At 36.9% G+C, this 23,391-nt stretch overlaps 1 protein-coding gene across 1 annotated transcript in view; it reads left to right on the top strand.

Moving 5' to 3' along the window:
• LOC134671846 (sodium channel protein 60E-like) overlaps positions 1-23,391 on the top strand; it is an 80,199-nt gene that overhangs the window by 3,166 nt on the left and 53,642 nt on the right. The window contains exon 2 of the mRNA XM_063529699.1: positions 3,406-3,629. Coding sequence (XP_063385769.1) covers positions 3,406-3,629 — 224 coding nt within the window. The remainder of the gene's footprint in view (positions 1-3,405; positions 3,630-23,391) is intronic.

Raw genomic sequence — 23,391 nt, 5'->3', positions numbered from 1 at the left:
GAAATGCAATTCTTGCCTTGTAACTATTTTTAAGGTAAACTAATAACAACGTATTTAATAATAAAATAAACACGACTGACCTACTTTATAGACATTACAGACACTGACACAGCAATACTTGGTTACTAAGTGTAAGATAATTCAATACCTATTTTATGTCTCTATGTTCATGATTTTATTTTGTTTCATTGTTTATTGTTCTTTAAATTAGTATATTATCTCTTTGCCTGAGATACAGGATATTCCTAGTTCAGGCGCACGTAACAATGTACGTAAAATGTAAAAGTTCACGCATAATGCAACATTAGCAATAAGGTTTTCTCAATAAATTATTCTTATTCTTATTGACAGATTACGACGTTAAATTGTAAACCGCTGTATATATTTTGATGCGGCTTCAAGTGCCTCAGCATTTAATATCTAAACACAAAATACTATTATAACGACTTTATTATATTCTAAAATATCTGAGACTGATGAGAAGATAAATTTATACAATCGGGGGGCACGGCAGTGCCCCCGCCAAGTCGAGCGCGAAGCAAACACTGCCGTACCATATTTACTGGAACCATTTCGCCGCATTTTCAGGCCCCTATTTGAGAACCTCTGGATAAGACCAGAACGAAGAAATTTTGGTCATCCAGTAAGCTATAATCACATACTTAAAATCCAAAATTTCAAGTCTGTAGGTCATTTAGTTCCGAAGTTAAGCGAAAGCAAAGTTTCGCATTTATGAAACTCACTCATGATCATCAGAATAGAACTAGTACTTCCCATAAACTCAGAGAGCTGAAATTTGGTACAGAGTTAGTGTTTAATGGCCACATAAAGGGAAAACCTAAAAATATTGCAATATCAGTCACGTTTTAAAGACCTAAGAACTGCATAAGTAAGTTTGTAATCCCATATAAATATATGATATTACAAAGTTACTGTTGCAGTTCCTACAAATAGTAGGTAAAGTAAAGTAAAGGTACTCTACGATGTACGATGTGAGTATGAATGAAGATATGTTTAGTTATGATATGTGTATACATAGTATGGGTATGAGTACCCGAAAAGAAGGACTGCCTACAAAAAGAGATGAGATCCCATCAAAAACATTACATGTAAAAAGGTGCAAGTCTCGCAACGCTTTTACTACAAAAAAGTTTTGAGATGTAATGTGAAACCAAGTCGGTTATTTTAATCAGTGCCAGGGGGTGTTAAAACCGTATCAATAAGATATCTTTAATTTGTAATACGTATAATGACTTGGCCATCGCACGCCTGCATAATGACAAAAGGATCATCGTCACCTATTAAAAATAATTCTAATTGAACACAACGCTAGCGCTAATTGCAGTTTGAGCATTACACATATTTACGAGTACGGTACGAGTAAAGCATTATGTGCGATTGCCAAGTCATTATATGATGATTAGTGACGGATTACTGATTATTATTTAATTATTAGATTTAATGAATGGGCAATACGAAAAACTGTTGCTACTGTACAAGAATCAGAACCGGAAAAAAAGAAAAGAAAGATTTGTAATAATAAAAAAAACTACTCCTAAAAAGAAAAAAAATGTGTTAAATAAGAAAATCTAATAAAATAAATCAATATGCCCACGTTTCTACAAAAAGAAGTGAAATCCCACCAAAAACATTCTGTAAAAAACTAGCCAAGTCTCGATGGAGCTGCTTGTTTATCTCTAAAAAGTAATGAAATCTAGACAAAGTCGTGCCAAGTCTAAGGTTCCTTACTGCGATTTCTTTATTATTATAGTTAATGTTGTGTGACTTGGCCGTTGAAGGGTACACAAGGGTACAAAACCAGGTGCTCCATGACACCATTGCACCAATCTGCCATTGCACCAAAAAGAAGTGTTTGTTTCAGGCTCGCCCATACATAAGTATTATTGAAATACGCAGCTTTATCAAGCCTACAATTGACTGGTTATTGAATCAACGTTTTCCAAGTGGCAATTTTCCATCGTCAATGGATAGCGGTTCTGGCGACAGATTGGTGCAATGGTGTCACGGAGCACCTGGTTTTGTACCCTTGTGTACCCTTCAACGGCCAAGTCACACAACATTAACTATAATAATAAAGAAATCGCAGTAAGGAACCTTAGACTTGGCACGACTTTGTCTAGATTTCATTACTTTTTAGAGATAAACAAGCAGCTCCATCGAGACTTGGCTAGTTTTTTACAGAATGTTTTTGGTGGGATAGAGCTTACTGTCGGCGACCGAAGACGAGATTGGATCCCATAATACTTTTCCCGGGTATATTTCACGTCAGTGCCTATTTGTCCACTGCCCATTTTATCTCGAAGTGTGTTTTTCCTTCTTAAGCTGGAAACGCTATTTTTATTGCACATATACGTAATCTGATTTTTATTGGTATGGATTATAATAATACCTACAGACATTTATCCGACGTTGCTACACGTAAAAGAGCACGGATTCATTTTATTGCACATAAAACATCAATGTCATGGGTTAGTTTACGTTATCCTGTTTATAAATAATCATCGTAATTTTAAAATAAAATGCAACGTAAATTTATTTTTCTACTATTAAGTAAAAAAATGTTGAAAGGAAAGAATAAAGGCGATGTACTTGCAGGCGCTGCATAAATGCATAGATATGAGTGAGGGTTTGGGCACGACGCTGTAAGAGACCTATGGGTGTAGGCGTGTAAATTTCAACTACTCCGCTCCAAACAAGGCTCTTAACAAATGTTCTCCGCGTTAATAAATCTGTATACGCACCGTGGATATTCGATATATACAGACTTGTAGGTACATGAAGGGTGGATCGTCAAGCATGTTTTTATGTGAAGATTTAAGGCCTTGGTTTCCCGTTGATGCTCTGATTAGGTACAGCATTACATTGTATGGGAAAATAGAAAATTTTTAGATCATCACACTTAATATCGATCCTTCAGACTAAATCTAACGTAAGACCTTTACGAAAGACCACAAAGAAATAAACAAAACAAACGAAGAAACAAAAAAAATGTGTATTTCAATCAGATTTTCGAGTTTATAAGGTTACGTTCAGTTTCTGATCATTGCAACTGCAGGAAACAGACAATGTCAAATTTATATAACGACATAACCGAAAAGGTTTCAATCGTAACAGCAATGCGGAAAGGACAGTAACACATTTATCAAGCAATTGAAAGTAACATTGTAGGTACGCACAATGCCGCAGCAGTAACTCTGTTGCAGCCGCGATCGAAATCTAACCTTAAGGGCTGATTTAGACGGCGCGCGAACTCGTATGAGATTTTAGTTACATTGCGGATTGGTTACGTCCAATTCAACCGACCGATCAAAACCCGCAATGGTATGAGACTCGCAGAGTTCACGCATGGTCTAAAACAGCCCTAAATGTGATGTGTTGTTCCAGCAGGCGGGCGCGAAGAGCCGCGCGCCGCCGTCACGCCGTTCACGCGCGAATCTGCGCGGCGCGCGGGCTCGCGCGGCGCGCAGCTTGTGCGCGAGTTCGGCTTCATGCCGCGCCGGCGCCTCAGCGTCGAGGACGGCGCGCGGCTGCCGCGCAAGTACGAACCCTTCCCGCCCAAGCTCTACGGACGCCCGCTTGAGGAGATCGACAACTTCATTTATGATGAGGTCAGTACTCTAGCGTTTAATAATGAATTAGCGTGAGTGATACAAATTGTATATTTTTACGTAGGTACGTATGCACACTTATTTTAATAGTTGCTGGATTGATTCCTATTTGTCGTTTTCGACTTATAATACTAATACTAACTAATAAGACTAAATAATACGGGTAGGTATATTTAGTACAATAGGCAGGTAGGTAGGTAGGTAGTAGGGTAGTAGGTAGGGTAGGTAGATACTTTATCAAGGTAAATAAACACGTGCCAAAAGAAAAAAAAGATAAACATATACCTAGTTATAGAAGAGGCTGTAACAGGTCCGAACGTAGGCGAAATGACATGGGTTTGTACGAAATTTTGAATTCGTGGATACATTTTTTTTCATCACGAAACTATGTAAAGAATAGTAAAGTTGAGCTTCGTCGAGACCTAAACCATTCGCAGATAAACAGATTAGATCTGTCTGTCACAAACAATACCGTACAACATTTCCTATTTCGAAAACGCCGCCCATAAACCGCTGTTGTAAAACTATATCCCTAGTTTTATGTTACTACCAATCCGGCAGCGCATAATAACTCTGAAAAAGTTGTCGGTCCATAATCATAAAATTCTTTGTTCGCCTCCTTTTATGATAATCCGTGAAATATTACTCCCGGCCGGAGGCGGGTATGATTTTATTTGAGTTTTGCATATTTTGCGTAACTCTATGCATTTCCACTCAAATGAGGGTTGAAGTAGGCCACATTATGCATCTCATAAATCATTTTCCGTACATGTTAGACATGTACAAAAATAAGCCCAAAATAGTAATAGCAAGAGCGCTTTTAGTCTAACGTGTGTTTCTGCGCGTAACTGCCGTATTCGAACTTCAAGATATTCACAAGAGACGACACGTACTAGATCCATTCTAGATACGTTATAGTTTAGATATCAACTAGTTCTCTTTTGCAGCGCAATTCGGGCATCCAATGTCACTTTTACGTTAGATAGCGTAAGATATCTATTAGATGTGAATTGGATCTCTAAGTCATATCCTGAGAAAATCGTTCAAGAGTATCTCCAGAATCGCGCAAATGTCAAATTTGACAGGTTAGATCTTAAACATATCGTTATCGTATCTCAGTGATGTCTAAAAGATATCTAATAGATGTCTATTTCAAAATCCGAATCGGGCCCTAAGTTAGTTTCGTCTTACGGTAAACGCTTATTCCGGAATGTCCGTCCGTCCCACAAGCGAGCGAAACGAGGTTATACAGAGACGCTCTTAAACTGTAATAGCTGTTCTTGAAAGTTAAGGATATGTGATATTTAAATGCCAAATAAATGTGGACCAAAATTCCGTCAAAAGAATTTGTTACGGCTATATAACTCACAACCTGAAATTATGCTCTGGTATAATTTTCCGTATCTATATGAACTGTACCAATACTATTATGACCGATACGAGCTTAAACTTAAAGAAAATCTACTCTAACCACACACTATAAATAGTAATGTATAAATAAGTGTGCGTTGTTAAGAATAAGAGGTTTTCCTGAATCACATTGTCGCATTATTGGATTCCGTTACGGCGTACTATTCTCACATTACAGTCCACCTTTCCGTGTCCCATTAACCTTACGTCCACTACAGAAACACCAGCCTTACTTGACCCCTATACAGTGGTAGTGAGTTCATCGGATGGTTCAGCTTAGAGTGGCTAGGGTCAGTTTGACGAGCGAATCACACGTGGGAACCGGATGGCGCCGTAAAAAATAATGGTATTTACGAGAATGTGCGCCGGCTTGTATGGCAATTATGTCCTTTGATTTGAGCAGTTATACGAGACATTAAACGATTCGCAAAATATTGCGAATTTATAGCCGGCGCCGTCGTATTAAGCAGTAACATATAGGTTTATTGTGAAATAATAGCAAACTTTCAGTTAGAACTCATATCATTAACACATCATCCTTGAACGTTGCGTTGAAGTAGTATCCTAAAAGGAATTCAAAGTTGACAAAGTTTTTATTGCGTATAATTCGACTCTTGATTCATTGTACTTTTTGCTATAGTGATATCTTAAGAATTAGAATTTTCACGATGTAGTACATCCATTCAACAGATTTTTAATGGCCCCAGTAGGTAAGTAGATACTGCAAGAATTGGTTCTATAAAATACTAGTATATGTAGGTATCCATAAATTTTATGCTTGAACAGTCACAAACCCTAGAGAACCGCATTTATTTAACCCTTTACAATTATTACACAATGATATACTTCAACGGGACTTTAAAAACATATTTTTATTACCAATTGTTTTTTATCGAAAGCCTACCGAGGCAGGCGCAGATTTCTAACTAGCGGTATTACGGAGCTCGCATGCATGGAGTCCAATAGCCCAGCTTTTCCAGCCGATTGCCCTCGCTATACCTTCGGTTGCGATTTGCTGGCCGTTTTCCAACTTTTGCTGAATTGGCCGTCACTTTTCTGCCAGATAGAAAAAAAAAGCCCGGGCTCTATAAATGTAATGATACTTTACCTCTAGTAAAACAAAATTGCACAATCTACGAAGAAGACCTTGGCGTTACTGTTTATTGTCTGTATTAATATAAGCATCTATAAAAGTAGATAATCCTTTATATATCTTATATTAAAATGTAATATGTAAACTGGTTTAATTGAAAATATACTGGGAAAAAAATATTTAGTTATAATTATCTACCGTAAAATGGGGTAAGTTGGGTGAAATTTGACTTTCAAACCTCGATAAAATTTTATTTTTACATGTGAAAACTGAATGGTGTATAAGTGGTTCGGACGTTTGTATTTTAATTTGTATTTTATTTTGGGTAGTTCCATTTCATAACTTTGACGATAAAGAGGAAAACCCACCTCACCCCGTAGTGCCTCGTATTTGGGGTGAGAGGGTTTTCCATACAAAGGTGATTTTGGAAGATTGTTGGATCGATTTTTTTTACTATGCGTATTACTATAGCTCCATTTTAAATTGGAATAGATTATTTTTGTAGCAGTAGCCTTAAAAACCCTTCTCACCACCCTCTCAAACCTTCTCTCCCCATTCATAACCCACCTCTCCCCGCGAAACCTACTAACCCCGTTTTACGGTACCTAAGTTATTATGACTCCTCCTTGGACAAATCCCGCGCAGCAACATCATGTCTCGCGCACCGCTCGCTTTTTATACAATTTGCATGGTTGGTGATGTTTTATTTTAGGATATTTTTAATTTCATGTGAAGCATCGAACGTCCCCTCTGTAAAATCTTAGAAAACTTGCTCGAAGTGAAAGCTATCAATTTTCGACGAACCAATTTAAAGTTGATAGGATGATTCGATTGGCGACCTCAAAACCCGATTAGGCTGAAGTACAAAGTTACCATCAAGTGGATATCGATTACCAAACTTCGCCGATCCTAAAAACTTTATTTATTGGGCAGTTCTTCGAATGTAACTGAAAGACATTCTGCAAGTAACATTACTTTAAAAACGTTTTATAAATACCTACTTAACTATTTTGATTCTTCTACTTAATCGATTTTAAGTCGCATAACTCCGTCCCTTAGAAATTCAGTTTCTTAGGTCCTAAACAGAATCGCAATAAGGACATCATGGTATGGCCCCAGGAAAAAGTTACACCAGATTAGCATAAGCAGAATTTATATACTTTTTTAAATTCGGCAATTAATAAATTAAAAATGAACTTAATAAATAATAACCGTAGTATAATTTTGTTGAAGTGTTTTATTCGTCACGTTTGTAATGTCCGAGCAGCAATCAACGTCACGCGCGCCGGTTATCCCCGAGCTGTCGCTCAGTGCGACGGCGCCTGAGTGATTGCTTATTGCTACACTGTCGAGGGACCGCAGCGTGGATTCGACAAACGGCCCGATTCGAACTTTAAGATACGTCAGTTAATAGATCTAGAAACGATATGCATTAGATATGTCAGTGTCAAATGTGACGTTTCCTCAAACAAAAACGTCACTTTAGACACTGACCATAGTTCGTTTTTTTAGCATTAGAAATAAGGTAAACAATTTTGATGTGGTTTTTAATTGAAAAACACATTTTAAAAATAAGTTACGGCAAATATGTAACAATTATGAATCTAATACAATCATTTATATTCTTCTGCTTTCATAAGCAATAGTTTTTGATTTATTAAAAGCGTTTTTCAAATAAAAGACATGTCAAGGTTGATTACCTTCTTGCAAGTTCTTTCTAATGCTAAAAAAAACGAACTATAGCTAGATCGATTTTTCGCCCCCGAAAACCTCCATGTAGCAAATTTCATCGAAATCGTTAGAACCGTTTCCGAGATCCCCGCAATATATACAAGTATATATGTATACAAGAATTGCTCGTTTAAAGGTATTAATAGATTAATAGATAAAGATATAGGTGGGTATTTAGTGTACACAGGCCACAGGTGACCGGAGGTACCGCTTATCTGATCAGCCGCCAACGCTGACGCGACCTGTTGCGCCTCTTCAGACGACTCTTTTAACGATGGCTTTTCGGTCTCCCCCTTTTGTGTTCAGCCTTTACGATGCAGTATAATTTTAGTTTGACTATTTTGGAATGTTGACTTTATTTTAAGTAAAAAAATTCGCCTCCTATACGTGTTCCAAAGCTTGTGCCCCATATTATGCTTGACATGCTATCAGGAATTAAGGTCGCACTTATACCGCATTACATGCCGCCATTACCAATGCGCAATGTCAGAAATTGACGACTTCTGTATCATGTCATGCATGATAAGTGGCATCATAATATGCATGCAGCAGCACCGCGTGTCAAAGAAGACTACACTATGCATTTAGATGATGGCGTCCGGAGGGTATAGGACACATTAGATAACAATTGAGAGCTGTTAAATAGTAGGATGATACCGTTCCATGAAGTTCACAATTTGCCTATGCCATGTGTCGTTGTCGTCGTATTTCCCTCACCAGGCACATCGCACACAATACAAACGTAGAAAAGCTCTTCATCACTTCCTCCTCGGTTGAATAAACAGCAACTCAGTTTTCCAACAATTCGGACTAAATATTCGCGAACAGCTTGGTCGGAAACAGGGTGATGGATTGGCGACGTTAAAATAATTCCAACTGCACACAACACTGTCTCAACAGGTCATTTCCGCTGAATCTGGGGTGGAATTCACATAGCTTTAAGAGTAACGGCAAATTAAAAGCGTGATGAAGAAGTGAACCAGTATAAATAAATACTTAGATACAAAAAGTTTTAGAAGAGAAGAGAAAAACAATGGTTATTTCTAGTTAGAATAGTGTTTCTAGAATACTAGGTGAAATTTTGTAGATGATACAGGATATGCATGAGTACTCATTACTGTAAGCAACTTTTGTAACGAGTGCAACTCAAAAAAAAATATCAGTTCCGCGTACTACACTAAAGTTCAATCCTATAGTTAGAATTTTTTTTTACATTTCAGAGTTGCTATAGTAAAAGTTGATCATAGAAATGATAAAAACGCGTACATTTAAATATTGTATCATCTAAAAAATGCCAGCTCGTTTATTTAAATGAATTAAAATTTTAAATCACCTATTTACATAGCTATTTACATACCTACTCTTCTTCGTGGTTTCCTGACATAGATGTATGTTATTCATCTACTAGGAAATTCCAGTCACAATTTGTAATTGTAATTTGTTTCTTATCCAAATAAACATTTTAATTTTTTTACTCTTGTGATACCTAACGTTTTAATTTTTTACTTTATGCCAGAGACCTCAATTCTTGCACCAATGGGAATACACGGCTTGGACGCAGCGCCGTAAATGAAATTAATTTCAGCCGTTTATTTTGAGCAAATCGCTTGTTTGTTGAGTGAGAGTATCTGTTTCATTTATTTCTAATGGCTCCATAAAATCCAAATCTCTGTTTATATTGAACACTGTGGGGTCGTAAAATGATTCTCCTTTGAATAAATTAATGTAGATACCTACTTAGTACCTAGGTACCTAATTTCATTAAGCGAAAATTTTATAGGTACTTACGGAAACTTCTTGAGACTAAATTGACTGACGTATAATTACTAAGTCAAAAAGTACTAAACAAAAAAAAACGAAGTCACTGCACCAGATTCATAACATAAACTCATAAAATAAAAGGAAGGGAGGTGAGGGAGGGGGGAGTATGAGAACTGAGAGTATAAAAAATCATCACGTTTATGAAAGCGCCACGTTTAAGGAAACGTCGAGATTGTTTGTTGACAGAAGAGATAAGAAAAACCAACATGAGAAAAAGGTAGGTACAAAAATAATTCTAATTTTTATTTCAGTCCGTTCACTGAAGCGATTAAAATCATTTAGGTTTTACCAAACATACAAATTCTAAAATAATTTTATTGTAAGCAAAGCCAAAATTAATTATAAAAAGAAAAGAGCAAATTCAAACTGAAGGTAATGCAATCAACTAATTGAATTTTCTTATTCGATTACCCGAGTCCAGCAGTTAACTTTAGTTGGATACGGTCCAGGCTCTATAGGTTCATTTAAATTTAAAAAGTAGTCTACTAATAAACGAGCCTTTATTTTTTCCGTACGGCAATAATTAATTGAGTGGCGGTCTCTCGAACAAAGAGGCTGATTCTGTTATAATAATTTGATATAGTGTTCATCTCATTTTGATACCACCTGTTAGGCACCAATAAGTGCGACCAAAATGCCTTATGAGACAACTCCATCCCAATTCATTTTAATCTCTTGTTATGAAAGGGTTAGATATAATATGTCAACAATGACATTTCTGGAGCTTCCAATCTATCAATATATTCTATATATACGAGTAGGTATCTGTCCAAATCATATCAATTATTGTTTCATAAAATATAAAATTAAAATCTGAATCAGGCCTCGGCTTGCATTTCGTCAATACGTAGTTAGATCAGAGTGGGCGGCTAACATTATCGATGCTCACGGTCGTATCAGAACAAGATGAAACCATATCAAATTGTCAAAACCGAATCCTCCTCAAAGTAGCTGAAGCGTGCTATTTTAATTTTGGGACATATTTTATTCACCGCGTCAGCACCACAATCCTGCCGCTTATCCAACTCAATGTTAAATAACTGAATATTTTTACATCAATTTGGTCCCAGCAAAAAACTTATCAGTTTCAAAAGGAATGGGTAATTTTAAGCAAGCTTGTTCAGCTGCTCCTGTTAGCCATAGCACACCATTTTCAATCAATAAATACTTGGTGGATTCGCATTCATATGAATTAATTTGGATCCTTTTCTTTAGACCGTAGTATATTTTTTGAAATAAATAAATAAAAAAAAAAAAATTTAAACATATCTTGTCTAATACCTATTTGAATTTTTAACTCAGAGGAAAAACGTATTGGTATAAAACTGGTTTCATCTCGATGTTTTCATTGCTTACGCTTTGAAAACCAAGTTCGGGAATCACAGCCATTTTCGTCAATTATTTGTTTTGCTATTAGAAATTCTACAGTTTTTTATATGCTCCCAATTGAATGTACCTAGAAAATCCTAATCCCCGAATGTTTCGGAACTTATACGTATGTACGAAATGTAATTTGATATTTACCAGTCGCTTTTCGGCGAAGGAAAACACCGTGAGGAAACCGGACTAGGTAATCCTAATAAAGCCTACTTTCCCGTCTGGGTTGGAAGGTCAGATGGCCGTTGCTTTCATAAAAACTAATGCCGTAGTGCCTACATCAATTCTTGGGATTAGTTGTCAAGCTGATCCCAGGCTCCCATGAGCCTTGGCAAAAATGCCGGGATAACGCGAAGATGAAGATGAATTGACAAAGCGCAGATTAAAATGACAAATGCCCAAGGCCAACCACATTTCACCACTGAAGATTTATCGCTTCTGCATCAAACATATTGACGAAACTACGGGAATATTCTCACGTTTTTTGCTGCCTTGCTGGCTTGTAGCTTTATTTCCATCAGTATAAGGTTGCATTTATGTCTATAAGTTTATGTAGACGTTGAGATGGTTGGGTATGGACTCGACTGGGGACCGGAAAATTTATGGGCTGACCCAAACTCAAGTAACCTCCGAGTCTATGGAAAGAATGCATCCATGCCTCAGATTTATCATTTAATATTTTTTCGGGCAAAAGGGTTGAGTAAAAGTGAGATTTTTATGCACGAAATAGTTTCACTTTACATTCTCCGCGGCTTTGCCTTACTGAGTTAAAAGGTGGCTTAATTTTTTTTGCACAAAATATGCGGCAATTTGTTGATAATATTGTTACAATTTTTTTCATTTGTGTGTCAAAGTCAAAGCTAAAGGAAAATAATTTGAGAATAATACGTTTTGTTTTAGTTCAATGATTGTAATTTTAATTTTTAATGATATTTTGGTCAAGATGTGAGGAATAAAAATAATTATACTTGTTGTGATAACTTTATTTTGGGTCAACCTGTATCCATCAATGTTGTAACAATAATAAATAAAAATAATCTAATCCGTTCACTAACTGTAGTTTAACTTGTACACTGCCTCACCATGAAAAATAACTGTAACAGCCATTGTAAAATACATTTAATTGTTTACAATATTCTCGTGCCATGAATTCCAAGATTTCACTGGTTTACCAATGGCTTTTACGGCTTTTTTTGCTATACAGTATGATTTTAATGTTCATTTTCTAGTCGTGTTGAAAAAAAAAAAAGCACGACATACATGGTCACCCTAAATAGAATACTAAACTACCCATATTCTGTGTCAAATTGAATGTCTTCAGTGTCATCACTGTCATCACGATCTGGTTACTTTTGAAAACTCGTATCTCACTCAAGTTTGACAGTTTATTTTCTTCGTAATCAACTGTCATTACGGTTAAAGAGGTTTTATGTTTATTAATTAGGTCTTGTAAGACAATGATTGTAGAAGATTAAATTTACCCTCATCAAAAAGTAAAAAAAATAGGAAAAAGTGTGGTTACTGAGTGTGCAGGATTAGTCCTGCTCACGTCTCATGAATGATCCTATATAGGTACAGCTGTACTATAATATTGCTCTGATAATACATACAATACGCATGTAACATACTTCAGCTGCATTGCCACCGCTACATGGTGCATGTCTACAGGGACGCAGCTAGCACAAAGACTTGTTTTGTACAGATAGCGCTGCATTTGTCTATGTTGCATTCCACGGTGGAATGGAGGTGCACATTTTAGAAGCAAGAATTTCTGCAGCATGTGAATTGATTTAAATATTTGTACTATTTACATTTTCTTCCTTTGGTTTTATAACAGCATGCATAGTGTGTTATAATTTTAATTCGGTTAGTGTATAGAGTAGGAAACGCTTACTATGAACTTCTGATACAATTTGTGATACTTATTATTGAAATGGAAGAAATACATAATCAATCATTCTCTATAGATCCAGTCGATAGATCCAAAATTGGTATAAGTAGTATTTTCTAAACACTTCTTAGGCACCTATCCAAATACACGATCAAGAAAGCGATTAGCTTTCAACTCGGTAACATAGTATTACTGAATCGCGATTAGAAAGGGATTGAGATAGCTGTCAATCCATATTGATTTTGACGTAAGTGTATGGAAATCTGTTATTTCTAATCCCTTTCTGATCGCGGCATGATAATAATATATGAAATGTAAGAAAAATCATTGTCAGCTTATTCATACAGCTAGCGAACACTTTTTTAAAACACCACGCTTAAAAAGAAAAAAACTGGACTCAATGTTCCAAATGTTGTGTGTGTGTGTGTGTATGGATTATTATAATTTGAAACATACGTAAACGATTGAAACACTTGTAACACTCTTCAACCCCTCCCTAAAGTTTATACAGTTTATTTATCATCGTGTCTACCCCTGCGCAATAAACCTCCCAGAAGTGCTACCACAAGAAGCAGGTTTACCAAACGTCCTTTTAAAAGGCTCAAACGAATTTCCCGAAAAATGCAAATCACAGTGTACACTCCGAAAGAAAATGGATAATGCGACCCCATTATGACGCTTACACTTTCTCAACCTCATATCTCTTATCAGCGCCAGATTCCAAGATAAACTGTATTGCATAGCCGTAAGGTTGCTTTTAGAATAATCTAGTCTCGATACGAGATGTTGTGATAAGAGCTTTTGGGAGGTAGCGTGAGTAACGCGAAGCGGGCGGTCGTGCAATTTGTTGCAGTGTCAAACACAAACGTCTCTTGATAGGGTGGGTCGGATAAGATATGCGACTCTATATCATTTTGCAGATTCTCAGCTTCAGCGTTGAAATGTACTTATGTAGTTTCTAGATGTTCTATTGCACACTGATGCTTTTGTCTAATAGTAGATACTAACACATTCAATCGACCTGTTCCTGATATTTTTTAGTAATGTGTGAGTACACACACACACACACACACACAGTAATGTGTGAGTATACACGAGTATTTATACATGTTACGTAAGTGTATGGCTCAAACTATCTCGCGTTAAATCTCTCTTTTCACCAAAGGAACTATGATAACATAGCTCTTCAAGCTTCAAGCCATTTATTTGACAACGATAACCTCCCTTCACTGCATAAGGTCCTTTATCCCTCGATACTGAAATATTCGCATTTAGCGGCTGATGTGAAGATATTTTGTGCACCATAGTCACGTGCCGTGCTCGGGGAGTTTTCTTTTAATTTAAAGTTGATGCTGGGGAAAGGCTGGCTGGGAAAATGTAAGACCAGGATATTTAAAAGTTCGTGACAATAATAAAGTGACTGAATAGCTTAATTTTAGCAATCTGTTATCTTTAGGTTTTAAATGTTTGAAAGGGCAATTAAAATTTACGCTATCAATATCTTAAAAGAAAGCACATACATATATTATTTTACGTGGATCACATGTTTAGAATAGAATATAAGAGAATCATTTTTATTTACAAACACAAAAGAAATAAATTCCATATAAGAAAAACGTACAAAAAATAAAGTGCACGAAATAAAGTGCACGAAATAAAGTGCACGAAATAATGCATTAATAGTTATTTACGATACAAGTGCGTAAAAGAGAAAATTCGAAACGAGTGGCGATAAATTAAAACACGACCGAAGGGAGTGTTTTAAATCGACACGAATTGCGAATTATCTACTCGCACGTGTATCGTACAACGTTTTACAGTACATATGGCCGTTTAAACTTTTGACATCGCACGAAAAGTGCTATTTTACGCACTAGTGCGGAAAAATAGGACCATATGTACTGTAAAATAATTTTTCACCACACCAGCTCGGAAAGGCTTACTTTGCACTTCAAAAACTGATAGTTGGGCTTAGCTGGGCTTCAAGAATGACCGCACGTCATAAATAAGTTTTCATTTCGACACAGGAAAAGCGCATTAGAGAGTAAAGCTTCATGTTGTAGGTGCATCCGAATGCATCCGCGCCGTGGATGCAATTAGTCGCCAGCCTCAAAGGCACCGAGTGACGTGCATTTAGTGCTCAATGCGGCCACATTTGAATGATATACGATAGTTGCACATGTACAGCCGACGTCAAAAATATGTTTACACTTTTGCATCCTACTCCTTTGTAATAAGGCAAAAAGTGTAAATATAACTTTGACCTCGACTGTATAGATATTTTATCTGATATTGTCACAATAATTGTGGCAATGTCAGACAATTATTGTGTATACTTCGTACTGTCGCTGCATATTGGTTAATGCTTAATTAAAATGAAAATTTGCCGCTTGTAATTTGCTTAAAACCGATATTTATTTAAGACTGACATATTATTAATTTTGTTAGCTTTATTAAGTACTTCTATGTAGGTAACATCATCATCATCATCATAGGCCTTTTCGTCTATATCAGACAATTTATGGTGTAACATATGGCCTCGATAAATTATCATACTATGTTAAAACATTATGTTACTCAGTTTGATAGAATTTATGTATTTCATTCTGTGAAATAATTAGGTAATGAAGAAAAGCCAGAAAATGATTTTAACTACCTTTAATATTTTACCTCAAGTATAAAATACGTATGTACTTTGTTATAGATTCAAAACATAACTCACAGCAACAAAGCGATGAAAAGCGAAAAATATTGTAGACCGCGGGGGCGGGGGTTGATATCTCCGCTTTTAATTCATTCGCGGACACTTGGCAGAATACAAAGTGGCCACCCATTCAGTCTCGCGTCCGTGTGCTCTGTAGCGAATCGCTACGATCAACCTGCGGCGGTAGCACGGTCGCATATTTATCACTTGTCACTATGCCTGTCATCTAACAAGTCTGTAAGTGCGGAAGTGACGGACATACTGACAGGCGATAAAAATGGAACCATGCTGCGCCCGCAGCACGCGTTAAACAGGCTTACCACGCATGATACGAGTATGATTGATATGACATGATTTAACGCTCATCTCTCACTAACGCCGGTGTCCGATTTGATGTACAGTCACAAGCATAATAAGTAACTATGCGGGTTAGATGACTTAAGTGGTCATAATGACCTATAAACGCTATCAGTCAATTATAAAGCTTAGTGACTTCTGCTGCTGCCTGAATGCTGTATTATACGTATGTAGGTATACCTATTGTAGGTAGGTAGATGGTTGGTAGGCAGGAAGACCTATTGTGTCAGTGAACAGTTTTGCAACCAATATCGTTGTAAAACATTTCATTTCACGATGCGCCAGTCCACTTCACTGTTAAATACAGGCCTTAATCTTATAGGAACTGTTAGAAATTGGAGTTGTGGTTATATATAATTACCTGTGATACATAGGTATCTGCTACAAATTGTAGGACCCCAAGTCGAATGCCTAAACCTCGCTATACTTATATTTACTACTCGCAACAGTCGCAACATGCACTGCGGAGCGAGTCTATAAGTATACATATTAGGTACAATCAGTTTAGGTTTGTTTTTTCTAACCTTCAAAGATAACCTTTTGAATGAACTGAAGAACCTGGCCCATTTAATTCAATCGAGAATGAACGGTGTGGCGATAGAGCGATAGTATCGGGACATCAACACTTCCTGTTTCCGCTGACAGGGCGCAGAACAGATAATTTGCGTTCAGGGATGTTATTCTAAGCCCTTCGAGAAAGCAGGTAAACAGGCGTCGCTACAGAAAAAATTGCCGCCAAAATTATTTTTATTTAACTTTTAAGATTTTTTTTTGTCATGTTCCCAGAAAATAAATTATATTAAATTTTATTTTAATTTAAAACTTACGAGCACCAGGAAAAGTGAATATTTAGGTACAAGATTATAGAATCGGAACGGACACGCTCCTTCCGCCCCGAACGGAATTACCTCACCCCGCGGCGACAGAATCTTAGTTTTATGTGCGATGCGCTTGTTATAAATTATTGTACTACCACGTTAATCCATGGTTACGCCAAAGTATTTTTTACTGACTACCTACCCTAAAGATAAGTATACACATTGATGTATACAGACATGTCGTGGGCACATAAACACTGATTCGGTGTGATATAATATTAAAACGTGTTCCGCTTACTGAAAAGGTGATGATTATATTATTTTATTTATTTATTTAATCTTTATTGCACATAAGAAAACACACTGTACAAAAGGCGAACTTAATGCCATAAGGCATTCTCTACCAGTCAACCTTTAGGCAAAGCAGATAAGTTGTACAGTCACCATCAATATATTGGAGCGCCCAAGGTGTTCACAATATCTGAACACGCACTCTAACGCCTTTACAATAGACACGTGATCAGATATTTGTGAGCACCTTGTCCGCTCCGATATATCTGATGGCGACTGTATAACCGATTGCCTCACCCACGATTTAATAGCGTCGGGAATATGGGACCACCCGCGCGCTGATGACCCGCCATGATTCTTGATGGGGTTTACCTTTTCCTCAACTCGGAACATTTTATTATATCGGTGAGGCGACTAATGACGGTGAGAATCCGATAAGTATACATAAGTACATTTATATAAAAGATGCGAACGCTTATATGTTTATGTAAGTACCTTCATTGGTTAGACAATGTTATTTATATGTCAGTTATTTGTAAACTTAAAGTATATAGGATAGGTATATTTTGGTACCGACCGACACGTCGTTAGAAATTCCTACCTACTATAATTAAGGCTTATACCTTTATTATTTAAAAGCCATCAAAAGTTGTGAGTTTAACGCAGCTACCACTAGCCCATACGTTTTCGGCTCCTTTCTAATATTTCTAATATCCACAGAAACGTACACTAAAACTAAAAAAAAAAAACGTTTTGGAACCCTCGGTGGGCGATTCCGACTCGCACTTGGCCGATTTTATAGCTGGTAATTTTACAGAAATCCACAATAAGAATAACCAGCGTATTATGATCCGGATTCACGAATACAGACTCGATAGATTCATGAACAAGGCCAAGAAAGCTAAAAAAAGATTTCTTAACCTCCATTTACATAAATCTATTAACACCCCTACAGGTGGCTTATTCGAAATTGCATTGAACTTATGTCATTTTAATATCGCGTTCGTTTCGCTCGTACTTTTTTGTATATTGATTGGTTTGATCGAGACGCATGGGCGAATAATAACAAAACGACATAATATTGACCTAAAAATGTATCTAAGTTCGAATTGACCTAAAGTTTGTATTAAGGAGGGCTTAAATGTGATTCACAAAAGAATCCAGAGGAATTCATTCAATTACATTATTCATTATCTTTTTGTATATTTTACACCCACTTACGCCTGTTTTATCGTGGGGATCGTGCTAGGAGGCAAGTGATTATGTAAAACCTTTGACAACAGGAAATCGTTAAGGAAAATGGCGTATTTTACTCGACAGGCAATAAAAGAAATAAACATTTACACGAGTGTTTACGTTAAAATAACATTTATTGTAGGCACCTAAAAAAAATGATAAAGTATTCTAGTTATACGAGTAAGTTCAAATATACTTTTTTATTCAAGGATGAAAATAAATTTAATCTAATGCATTCCTGCAAGCCTATTATGGATAGTTTTATCCCACATTTATCCACGTGATAAAACAACTGTCCCTTTTTAACTCTGCGGGATAGAAAGAGACGGACACCGTTTTATCACGCTGTCACGTAGACAAATACGACCATCATAATCCGTACTGATCTATTCGTACGGATAATGGCAGATTCGTTATTGGCCATATCTGCTTTTTCACCGAAAATTTATTGGACAAAAACCACAATAAAATAAGCTATAAAGTGCCTTTTTTACACGACGGCCTGTAAAAAGTGTAATGGATTCGTGTTTGTTTACCGGGTTATTTATTCCATCGTGAACGGATTTGAAAGTGTGTGGAATGTATTTTAAGAATTCTTTTGGCAATATGGTCTTTCTCTCTCTTCAGCATTATTATTGCCATCTAATTGTGGGGTCTGGAGTCTGCTTTTCTGACCTTTTCTCTCGAATTATCAATTATTATCAGTATTAATAGAAAAGCATGGTTGCTTTAGATTGTAACTATTCGAAAATCTTTGCATCGCTAAGGCCGAATCGAAGTAGACTGAAGATCTTCAGTATTTAAAGAGACACATCTAAAAAGAAGATTTCAACATTATAGCGATATGGATTAACTTATAAAAATTATATCCCCAAAAGTGGAACTTTAATAAAACAGACAGAACCCTTGTCAACTAGCCAACATAAAGTTAAGTAGTAGCTTCACAACAGATTCGATACAATTAAGTAGAGTGATTAAAGAAGCGTCTTCGAGCTCCTAGCGTCGAGATAAATCCCAGAGCAAACATCGTTAGACTCCCGAGTGTAAGTATTGGCGGATTGGCGCCAATAAATAGATCGACCGAGAATAGGAGATAAATCTACGAAGTTGTGCTGTTTTGTGATGACATAGCAATGTTTGGGAGATGTGTTTTTATTGTGTATCTGTTGATATATTTAGAATCACTAGTAGATGCTCTGGAGTTTGTTTTTGATGAAAGATGGTAAATAGCTCGAATTAAAGTGGCATTTCACTAATCCGCCAAGTAGGTAGTTTTGCAATTGTGTAAAATTCATTGCTCATTACGAATTACCCTCTTCTCGTTATTTGCTTCGATAAAGAATATAGGTAAATAGGTACGTAACTATACTTGATAATCCCTACATATGTACTTATGTACACGTAATTGCCCTTATTCCCTATAAAAATTACTGACCCACCGAACTTTTACCTCTTTTCTAATTAGACCTCCCTTCAAAGCTTCGAACAAAAACGAAATCGAAAAAGTTATCGGGACGACAGAAATCATAAACACTTGGACGCCTTTAGTTAAACCAGTAAAAAGTCAATAAACCGGCAGTAGAGGCGTCCGCATCGCGTGACCGCGCCACATAAACAACGCGGCAACGCGCAACGCGCGGCAAATGCCCTCAAACATTATTGACCTCTCGCTACGATATAAACCTTCTATTGTCCTTTGCGTAAATATGATGACAGTGCTACTGAAAAAGAGGGGCCCAATTGGACTCGAGAACGTGAAAAGAGATGACCAAACCTTTCTATATGACACAACTGTACTACCGCTGTTACCCTTCAAAATTTGGCATCGCACAGCCGTATTCGGACAATGAGATACGTCAAATACTAGATATTGAAACGATATGGATTAGATATGTCAGTATCAAACAAGTGTCAAAATTGACATTTCTTCAAACAAAAACCTCACTTTTGACACTTGTTTGACACTGACATATCTAATCCATATCGTTTCAATATCTAGTATTTGACGTAACTCATTGTTCGAATACAGCTGGCAATTATCGCATATGATTATCATAGCTGGCTTAATGGCTACTATATATTAAACTCATAACGCTTCTATCGCTTTTGGAAAGTCGTATTGGTCTCAGAACGGAATTCGCTTCATTCATTTGTGGCCGTTGTGTAAACTGTGAAATCCAAATATTTACCGTCCCTTTCATGACTGCAGGAGAGTAAAGGGGACGAAAACTGATTCGTTATTCGAATTCGGCTGTAACGAACCGCAGTGACAGCGCACTCATTATGCGCAGTTGATTTTGTTAACGATAGCTTCATTAACAGTCCGGGAAGTGGCCCCGAGCCGGGCACTTTATCGATACAACAGAATCGAACGACCGAATAATAAAAACCGGACAAGTGCGAGTCGAACTCGTTCACCGAGGGTTCCGTAGTTTTTAGTATTTGTTGTTATAGCGGCAACAGAAATCATCTGTGAAAATTTCAACTGTCTATCACGGTTCGTGAGATACAGCCTGGTGACAGACGGACGGACGGACAGCGGAGTCATAGTAATAGGGTCCCGTTTTACCCTTTGGGTACGGAACCCTAAAAACCCGTCGTGTAACGGAGCGTGCTTCAGCATTTTGTAAAATTAGGTGCTCACAACAAAAACTCCGATCCAGGTCGGCCATTGTTTACTCGCCATTGTGAAACGATTCTACAGAGCTGTCCAATGCTGCGTGCTTTTCATTAAAATGTATCGGCAAAAACACCTACGCTATAAGAAAATGTTTTTCCATTTTCATTGTGAATTGCGATTTAATTTTGATTACATTTTTAGAAAGCTGTACGAGTCATTTTAACGTGTTTGCGTTGGGAGTGTATTGATGTTGCCAGCAGGGTAATTCTGGCATATGATATGAATGTTAAATGTACCTAAGGGGCTGTCCATAAATTACGTCATCGATTTTTGACGATTTTTGACCCCCCCCCCCTTCTTATAATCATCCAAAAATCATGCTTCAAATGACCCCATTTCCTCCTACTTCATGCTACCGTCATCCGATGTCCCTCCCCTAATTTGAAAATAAAGGTATAATTAATGTTAGGGTTAAATTGGAAATATAATGGTTTGCGTTTAAATCTGTAACGTTGACGCGCTAATTAATACATAACCAGTTTGAAATGCCATTAAATTTAAACTGTATTTATTGCCATAAATGCAGAGCTATTGTCTAGTATGTAGCCTAGCCTAGAGCATGTGTGTGCAGCGTGCATATTTCATGCACTGCAGCAAAATTACGCGACGCGTATGTAAAGCTCACACTTGTGACATTGAACTTTAACTTTAGGTGTCAAGGTCGTAGCAGAAAATACGAGTAACAAAACTGCGTTGCTTTTATTATTCTGCATTATGACTGCCTAATATAGTTTTGCAATATTTATTATTTTTAGTGGGCCGTTTCTTGACAGTTCTTTTACGACATAGAAATATTAACATATTGATATGAAATACTGATATATGTATCTATATGATCTTAACTTTATTCCAACGACATAAGACAAAGAAATGTTTAACATACTTTTTCAGAATCGCCTTTAAGCGCAACAAGGACTTCAGCCTTCAGAAATAAACTTCGTCAAAAATATTGTAGGTTTTATGCCAACGAGCATAAGGGTAACATTCCATTTCTAACCGCAGCTGCATTAGTAGTACTGAACGCGTCGGTGTTATTATCAATTTCCATAGTAAAATGAACAGTAGTGCAGCTGTCGTCGGAAATGGACTGTCACCTTAAAGGAAAATAGGCATTATTGTATTTCATGTGGAGACGGTGTAATTTAGAAAACTTTTGTAGGTCCATAATTTGAGAGTTCTCTTTAAAAGGCTGAAGTTTTTACAAAAAAGACTAGATGAGAACTCAAGTTTCGACTTAATAAGTAGTCTGAATAACTGAATTGAGTCTTTAAGCAGATGACTCAAAGGACTTGACAACACTAGTATGGGAAGACCGAGGTGAGTTGTGACAGAGGAGAGTTGTGACATTGTCGATTTTTTGGAATCTAATAACTGTTAGTGAGCTCGCAACAGTGTGCGTTTGTTAGCTCGCAACTTGAACTAAATAACAAACGCGCGCTATTGCGACCTAGTTTTTAGTTAATAGATTCCAAAAATCGACAATGTCACAACTCTCCTCAGTCACGACTCACCTCGGTCTCCCCTACTCATTACTTAGTCTGCTTCAATGTCACTGCCATACATAGGTACGACATTAGACGGCTGGATAGATACATAAAATGCGTTCAATATGTTATAAAAATATAAAATATTGTATAAAATATAACAAAGTTAATATTCCGTAATTGGAATTCCTTACTGGCTGCCGTCCACGCAAAGTCCCTGAGGAGCGCCGACCAATTTGTCTCTTATATAATACTGCAGCGAGACGCAAAAAGGACATCAAGTTACGTCAACCAGATATTCCATTATGAACTTTGCCAAATAGACGTAACTGTTTAATTTATAAGAGCGCATAAATGCAGTTAAGCCGTTTTGGATTCAGGTGCTCAATGCACATAGTTAGTTTAAAGCTAGCGTATACTTGTTTCGCTGAATGCTCTTGCGATTCACCTCGAGGGATATTTACTGAAAATATTGCACTTTTTCCCAAGTCCGTTGATTGCTTGCGCCATTTGTAATGGGAAAACGTTTCGTGTGTCCACAATTTTTTGCGCTATAGTCGCACCAATAAAAGTCTGCAGCGGATTTGATAGCCCACGCAGTGTAAGTGTTACTTATACGTCATATTTTCATAGAAGTTTAACGTTTAAAATGACACTTGCACTGCGTGGGCTATCAAAATCGCTGCAGACTTTTTACGGTCTAACTCTAGTAGCCTAGCGGTAAAGCGCGTGACTTCCAAAGTCGAGGTCAAGTCAAGAGTTAGTATTCCGGCTCGTACCAAAGAATTTCTTGAACCTTACGTACGAAAATAATTTAAACGTTTTTGTTATTAAATAGAGTATAGCTCCTGGCAACACAAATATTCAAG

The sequence above is a fragment of the Cydia fagiglandana genome, chromosome 16 (assembly GCF_963556715.1).
Source record: "Cydia fagiglandana chromosome 16, ilCydFagi1.1, whole genome shotgun sequence".
NCBI classification, from domain to species: Eukaryota; Metazoa; Arthropoda; class Insecta; order Lepidoptera; family Tortricidae; genus Cydia; species Cydia fagiglandana.
Note: the sequence above shows the minus strand (reverse complement) of the source record. Positions and strands in the feature narration are given on the sequence as shown.